Source organism: Tuber melanosporum (assembly GCF_000151645.1).
Source record: "Tuber melanosporum whole genome shotgun sequence assembly, scaffold_171, strain Mel28".
In the NCBI taxonomy this organism is placed as follows: domain Eukaryota; kingdom Fungi; phylum Ascomycota; class Pezizomycetes; order Pezizales; family Tuberaceae; genus Tuber; species Tuber melanosporum.
In genome coordinates this window covers 55,504-63,053 of record NW_003298832.1, presented here as the reverse complement: position 1 = coordinate 63,053, position 7,550 = coordinate 55,504, and the positions used below count along the sequence as shown (strand labels likewise).

Sequence of the window (7,550 nt, the reverse complement as noted above, 5' to 3'; positions counted from 1 at the left end):
TACCTTTCCCCCTTGAGACACTTATGGATAGAGGGTTTTACCGGTGCTCGATGATGTTCAAAGACTTTCCTTTATTGTTTATTTTTATTTCTGTTTTCCTTCTCACGGTATGGCAGAAGAGGGGGAGTGTTGAAATATGCTTCTGGCACTACCGTAGTATCACTCGCACTATTGATTTTCTCCTTGCATTAGTCTTGATCGCCATCTCAAAACCCCCTTACAATATTGGTACTATTGAACATACCTCCTTGCCTTTCTTTTCTTCTCTCTGTTTCTGTTTACTTCCTACTGTTGATTTACTCGCAACTTGTGTCTCGCCCTCAACAGTAGATAGTCTGGGTAGTTTGCTCTCTACTGAGAAGTCAATTAAGCAATTCATTATTCTTCTCGTCACTCAACCAGTTCCAAAAACCATCATTCCGTTCTCACTGTTTCAACACCATCCCTTTCCCCTACAACGGAAAATACATTAAATAAAATACCCGGAACATTTACCGCCCCCTCCCCCCCTCCCACCAGCCAATGGACCAACCACCGCACTTCCGGAAAGGAATTTTTTTTTTTAAGTACCGTACGTAGTCCATCAAGGCATAAGCCGCGCGCATCACATACTGAGCGCAGCCCCCCGATCCCAACCCCCCATCTACCGCTATTCACAGCACGTTATCCCATACCACCCCATCACACCCCGCATTCATCCCATCCCATCCATCCCTCAACCCATCAACTCATCAACTCCTTCACCCATTCATTCATTCATTCATTCATCCCCGTTCCCGGGCCGGGGAAAACTACTTGCCTACTCTTACATTCACACACACTTACACATACATCAGTGCAACGTGGTGGCAATTCACGCCAGGTGGACGGAGGAGGGAGGGGGGCATGATATCTTTTGTGCGATTTTGTCCATATATCGGTACCTAAGGATAGACGTAGGGCAGATATCACAAGTATAAAAGATGAATCGAGAGGGAATGAAGGGGAACGCATGGGATCAAGCGATCCGTGGAGATTATCGTTTCCTTCGCACAACCTATCGGGTTGGTCTGGTCTGGTCTGGTTTGGTTTGCGGAACGGGTGGTAGTCCCCCATGTGCTGTGATTGGGGGCTCCTCAAGTTTGGCCTACCAGTCCTATAACTTGCCATACTCGCCCGCACAGAACACCACGATGACCCTGAATGAGATCCGAATATCGATCCTCCGGCACTCCACCCGCGGCTCAGAGACATATATATAAACTATCTAAAGAGCCCGAAGGAAGTGAAGAAGTGAAAACATATCATATGACAACTAGTCGAATATCATACAAATAACGATGATGCAGCTGCGCCCAAATAGTCCCCCAAGAATAATATCCTAGAATTATGCATTAAAGTGGCGTTCAATAGATTTATGCACCCTACTTGTTTGTTAACATGACCCCTTTTATGTATTCCTCTCAAGATATGATAACACAGCAACCCAAGTAAGGTTCACATAGAAGAAAATAAAAGAACGCAAGGTCAACAACCCCCAAACCTAACGACCGGATGAAACTAACCCTCACCGGACCCTTCTCACACTTAGTACTTGAGTACTGGTATGACACGATAGTAAAAAAAAACGCAAATATAGCCATCGTGGGTAAACTATGTTATGACACGAAGAAGAAAAAATATCTCAAATGAAGGCACCGAAATGGTAAAAAAAGTTAAAACTGCTATAAGTTGGTGAGAAATTTCAGTTTTCTTGGTTCCCTCACTCCTCACCCCGTTCCCGAAACATGCACAAGTGAATTTGTATAGAAAAAAAAGAAAAAAGGTAAGGAAAAAAGTATGATTTATCCACAAGTGTCCTAGACTGGACTAAAATATCACCCTCCAATTCCAGCCCAAGATTGGTTTGGTTCATCGCCACTAGCTACTGCTACAAGCAAGTACCTATTAACCCGGGTGCACAGTGTAGAGTTGGAAGGGGGAAGAAAAAAATATGGAGAAAAAAGTAAAAAAAGCCACAAACACCCCTTTCAGAAACGAAACTACGGCGTCATTATCGTAACAAGCAATCGAACCCACCAACCGGATAATTCCCGAAGGCCATGTGAAAAGGATAGGAACCAGGCCACGAGAATTATAAAACAAAAGAAATAGCCAAAGGGAACATTAGGATGAAATCAAAATGCAAAAATGTGAACCAAGAACTGAAGAAAAAAATAGGAATCACGGTCTAAAAAAGAAAAGAATACAGAAAATCACCCAGACAATAAAGAAAAGAATGATCGTAAATAAAAGAAACGCAAAGGAATGGTAAAAAAGGGATAAACCCGAGAATGTAGCACTACCAGTAAAGAAGAAACCCCAACCCATGACCATTTTCCTTTCCCATCGTAAAACAAATGAATACTGAACACTACTCGAACCCAGTCGGACTGATGAGAAGGGAAAATTGTATCCCTTCGAAAGAATTAAAGAAAGAAGAAAACGCAGCCCATCTTCCCTTTTAACATATAGTTCAAGAAAAGAAAAGATAAAGGAAAACAAAATACAGGTAAGTCCGGCAGATATAAAAACAAGTATACCGAAGTTAGTGAAAAGCCAAGACTAGCAGGGAACAAGGAAACACAAAAACAAAGCATGCATCCATTGTCTCTAGCAGTTGACGATCGGAAAAACCAACTTTTATGTAGTGGAGTTCGCCAGGAAAAAATATTTTTGAACCAATCACCAAACCATGCGAATTGAGTGAAAAGGAAAAGGAAAGGAAAAAGTACTTAGGCAGTGACGGGTTGGCAAAAGTTCGCCATCATGTACCCATCAGGTCTCTGGCAAACAGAACAGCCACAAGGATGTCCGCCAGGCCAAGCACGGTGAGAGTGATGATAATTTGATAATGCCGGAAGCTGATATGTGGATGACCGGTGATGTGATGCAAAAGCGCCAGACCACCCATAAGCATACCCCTCAGGAGTTGTCGGACCGGTCTCCGGGGCCGATGGAGGAGAATATTCTCCAGGGTTCAAGTACCAATAAGAGCCCTCAGGCTGAGATTGCTGAGGACGCTGTAGGTGCAGGGCAGAATCGTTCAATATGCCCAAGGGGTGGTAGGCCTGTGAGGACGGGTACAAAGGTGAGAATGACGTCGACTCGGTGCGATGGTGGTGACGAATATTAGTGTTGATGGGTGCAAGCGCCGGAATGGCCGCCTTTGTCCCGTTTTTCCTAACCCACGTTTCCCACATTGTTGTATACTGGCTGAACCCTTTAGTTCCCTCGGGATCAACATGCAAATCCCACCCTATCTCCTTCAACCAATCCTTCTCCAAAGTGTTGAGTTCGTCCACAGGGAGACCTGTGACATCAGACCAAGACTTGTTCTGGAAGGTGTTATCATCCAGAAACTTGCTTGCGAGTAGAAGAGCGATTGTAATCATTCGATACACGTGATCATGCCGCAACGCGGTAGGGGTAGGCTTGGCCATTCGTCTCTGCAGATAAACTAGACCTAGCAAAATGGTTGAACTTGGCAACCGTGTTGAGGATAAAATTTGAAGGACAAATTTACGGAATTGCTGAGGTAGCGCACGGTCCGAAACAGAACGTTGATAAACACTAGAAGTAACTTAGCACTAGATAAAATTTGATCAAAAAAGGGATTTTCAAATACTAACAGTTGTTGAGCCATAACGCCAACAAATTCCGTCATCTCCTCCATATCGTAATCTAAGTGGGCAGATACCCCACCAACAGGTTTCTCTTCAGGCTGATGCACAGATTGCTCCTGCTTTCTTGGCTCCTGTCTGTGACGAAAGGATTCCTCAAGAGGCGGCAATTCCAATCGTCGGCCAGATGACACAGGCATTGGTAGCGACAATGCCGGCACAGGAAAGTACCGACCAGCAGGGTGGGTCAAACCGGGTGGTGGTAGGCCGGAATAATTGCCCTGCTGTTGTGAAACAGGGTATGGTTGTCCAGGAGCATGTGAATACGAAGGCATCTGCTTCCGACAATAAGTTTCCATGAGATTATGGTCATAGACGGCACCTTTCTCAGACATCGCCAGTCCCTGCGAGCTCATCGCGAACTGATGAGTATTGAGCTGGATGCCTCCATTGCAGCCGCCATAGGATGGAAGATAATCGGGAGGCGTGAGCGGGAGGCGAGATTGAGGAGTAAACATGCAGGGCATGGTAAGATTCGAGGGTTTGTAGTAGAAAGAAGCCGCGCGGTCGAGAGTATGCCGTCTTTCAAGAATCAACATAATCTCGTTAGCCATCTCCCGCTCGAAATTCGCAGGGCGAATCATCCAGCTAGACAATCCCAGGACAGCCTACTGCCCTCAACTACTCACCAGTCTGTTTTTCCTCCTTCCTTGACTAAGAATGCGTAAGCTACGACGGATCGTAGGTGCAAAGAACTAAGTTTGCGGTGCAAAACTTAAACTCGATTGCCCATTCAAAAACACGGCTGTTGGATATCGGGTGACTGTGATGGTGTGCTTCGTCAAGTCGAAAAGGTCTGGAGTCGAAGGTTTATCGCAAGACGACAAACAGGAAGTAGAAAACGGCTAGACGGATACCAAAAGGCTAAACCCTTCAAAGTTGCGTTTTGTAATGTTAAAATAAAAGGCTTTCGAGATGAGAAGTTAGAACTCCAATGAAAAAAGAGAGAAAAAGAAAAGAAAAGAAAAGGCAAGTGGAAGTGCGAGCGCCGGAGTGCGAAGACGAAATGCTAAGTTAATAGGTCCGCGATTCGCTATATTCTGAAGAAAAATCTATTAAGATGGAGCAGAGACAGGATGATGTTCGTGGCGCTGATTATCAAAACCAAAGAAAAGTCGTGACTGAAAGCGAAGAAATGCCGATGGTATGCAGCAACGTGAATGTGACGACGCCCCCGAAAAAAAGACGTAAAGGAGAACCGTAAATATGTCCGAGAGGGTAGTTGATTACCGGTAGTCGAGAGAGAGAAACCTTTGATCGTGCCTCTGGGTGTTGTTGCTGTTTACTTTTCTGCCGCCCGGGATCCCTTTCGATACTCCAACCGACAGTCAAGTGGGAAGGAGAAGAGGTTGTGAGAGGTTGGGGGTTGTGGAACGGTTTTTATTATTCGAGGGAGAAAGGTTGACAGACAAGCGGATCCTAGCTGGGCAATGATTCGACGCCGCAAGGTGCAAGATTTTCCCCCTACCGCTCTGCTACCCACAACAGCCCAAAGCAAGCAGACTTATTCAATGAAGAATACCGTCCGATAATTAATTTTTTAATTTTTTTTTTGTTTACTTTTTTAAGAGAGAAAGGCTTAGAAGGGGTAAAAAAATTGAAAAGGGGAAATCACTCTATTTTTCGATTTTCGATTTGGAGAGGGAGAGAAGAAAGGTTGAGCGGGAGGGAGGGAGGCGGGAGGGAGGGAGAGGAAAGGACTCAGAATGAGAAAAGAGGAAGAAGAATTGGAACAGGGGCCGGCACGGACAAGAGAGTGGCAGCGAGGGAGAAAGAGAGAAAGAGAAAAGAGAGAGAAGAGAAAAGAGAGAAGAGAAGGAGTAAGAGAGAAGGGAAGGAGGCAGGGAGGGAGAAGGGGAAAGCGAGAATCGTTGCGTTACGGTGCAACTAGCAAGGGCCAGTTGTGGGCGTGAGGCAACGAGAGTGAGTAGGAGGAATAATTTAATGGACGGACGATGGAGACGGAGCAGCAGCGCCGCCGACCGGAGATGTCAAGATTTTTATTTTTATTCTTTCCCTGTTCCAACAAAGGAAGAAAAAGAAATTGATGACTTTACTTTCTGACCGTTTGACCGTGGCGGATCGCACGCGAACGTCCGGCCTACTCAAAAAGAGGCTGTCTTTCTCAACAGTAATTTAGTCAAATCTGGTCTCATCGTTCGACTCGGTATGCCTATGACCATACTACCATCTAATAATTTCTATGATGCTCCTCCTTCCTTTCCATTTCTCCATCATATCCATCATACGGGACTAGTGAAGTGAGTGAGAAAAATCCGCCCGGCGCGGAAGGTGTATCGTGCCGGCAGCACGAATAGACTATCATGTTATGGCTCTCTGGTTATGGGGGCGGCCTCTCTCACCCTTCACACAGTGTAATCCATCATGCCCACGGTACTCCTCTTCCCCCAATTTACAAGCAGTTGGCCACCACCCCTTCCACCACACCGGAACAAAACCATCTGCCCCACTGACACCGACCGCTGCCTCTGCTTGCTAACTTACCGGTATGGTACTGCCATCCCCAGTCAAAAAGTCACCCAGTCACTCTTTTTTTCCCCCTCCTCTTTCTCCACCCTACCCAGTTTATTGGTCCTTCCTTCCCACCACACGCTCATCCACTCATTCGCCCATCCCTCCATACAACACCACTCCCCTCCTCTCCGCTTCTAACCTCATGCTGGTGCTTCATGCTGTGGGTGCTTCACTGCTTTTCGCGCTTCCTAGCCCAAGGTCGCTCTGATGGGCACCACCAGGATGAGGGGGTGTCACCCCCACCAGACATCCACCCAAATTTATTCTTCACCCTCCCCAACCCCTCGCCTCCCAGCTAGTCATCCAAACCAACCCTTTCCTCTTACGGAACAATCTATCCTTCGATGATGTCTTGGCTCACCTAATCTGCTGCTTCTGCCCCCTTTTCGTCAATTGTTTCTACCCATCCACTCACACCTGCCACTCACGCCTTTTGTTCCTCTGCATGACAAGGATTTTCCCGCCCGACTTGGTGAGAGAAAGAAAAGAGAGAAAAGCGAACGGAAAGGAAGTGAGAGAAAAAAAGGGAAAAAAAACCGAGCGAGTGTGAAAAAAGTATGGCTCAATCTGAGCTCATGACCCATTCAGCCAGTCAAATCTCTGTTCATCTCTTCCTCTCCCCTCCCCCTTCCGAATGACTGAAGACTTCCTCGCCACCCGCTTCCGGCGGACACTGCGGGGCAGTGGATGAACCTGTACGATTATCGAGAAATTTTTACCTGTCCTTCTGATTGCCCATTCCCAAAGTATCCGGAAATCTTGGCAAAGATGTTGTGGTAAGGGAGGAAGCTTTTTAACCTACTGGTGCGCAATTCCTCCATAAGGAATGGCCAGCCTCAAACTTCTAAGGTCACTCAACTGTAGCTATTTATTGTCATAGCTCCCTTTCCCCCATACCCCGACCCGTCACAGGGTAGACTGGAGATCAAGCGTAAAAAAGGTCTTTCAAAAATATCAACTTTTACGTGAGCTATGGGTTCAGGGTGGGGTATGCAAAACCCAAAGTGGCGATACGTGGCTGTGGTTGAAGTTTTCACCTACCACCAAAAACTGAGCCAAGATTTCCGGATGCTTTTGGAATGGCCAGGTACTCGTAGAGGTCCTATGCACGAGCGGTACCGGTACGAGTAAATTTACTCGTACAGCTGACAGTACTCGTACAGTGCTCGCACTGCTTTGTCAAGAACACTCGAGTATGATACATACCTCTGAGAGCATACGGCTCGGCGCTATTCAGGGAAAGGTTTTTTCTGACCACCGTACTAGTAAAGCACGCAGTGCGGTACAGTACTTGTAAAAACCAGTGGCCATATT

General features: G+C 46.4%; 2 protein-coding genes; both read right to left on the bottom strand.

Annotated features, from left to right (window-relative positions):
- Positions 1-1,442: 1,442 nt before the first annotated feature.
- On the bottom strand, positions 1,443-1,622 carry GSTUM_00003450001 (uncharacterized protein; the record flags this gene model as incomplete). The annotated part of the gene is made up of 1 exon (XM_002837091.1): positions 1,443-1,622. The coding sequence occupies one exon, from the start codon at positions 1,620-1,622 to the stop codon at positions 1,443-1,445; it is 180 nt and encodes a 59-aa protein (XP_002837137.1).
- An 88-nt stretch (positions 1,623-1,710) lies between these two features.
- Positions 1,711-5,430, bottom strand: GSTUM_00003449001 (uncharacterized protein). XM_002837090.2 has 3 exons: positions 4,331-5,430; positions 3,651-4,223; positions 1,711-3,591 (listed from the first exon to the last, which is right to left on the bottom strand). Exons 2-3 carry the CDS (start codon positions 4,166-4,168, stop codon positions 2,754-2,756), a joined length of 1,356 nt encoding a protein of 451 aa, XP_002837136.1. The 5' UTR covers positions 4,169-4,223; positions 4,331-5,430; the 3' UTR covers positions 1,711-2,753.
- Between the last annotated feature and the right edge of the window lie 2,120 nt (positions 5,431-7,550).

What these genes read in the sequence shown, in the direction of transcription:
- GSTUM_00003449001 (XM_002837090.2), bottom strand. Translation starts at nt 4,168, where the DNA reads ATGCCCTGCATGTTTACTCCTCAATCTCGCCTCCCGCTCACGCCTCCC. An exon ending in GGCGTTATGGCTCAACAACT is followed by an intron (nt 3,592 to 3,650) that starts GTTAGTATTTGA and finishes AGTTACTTCTAG; the next exon opens with TGTTTATCAACGTTCTGTTT.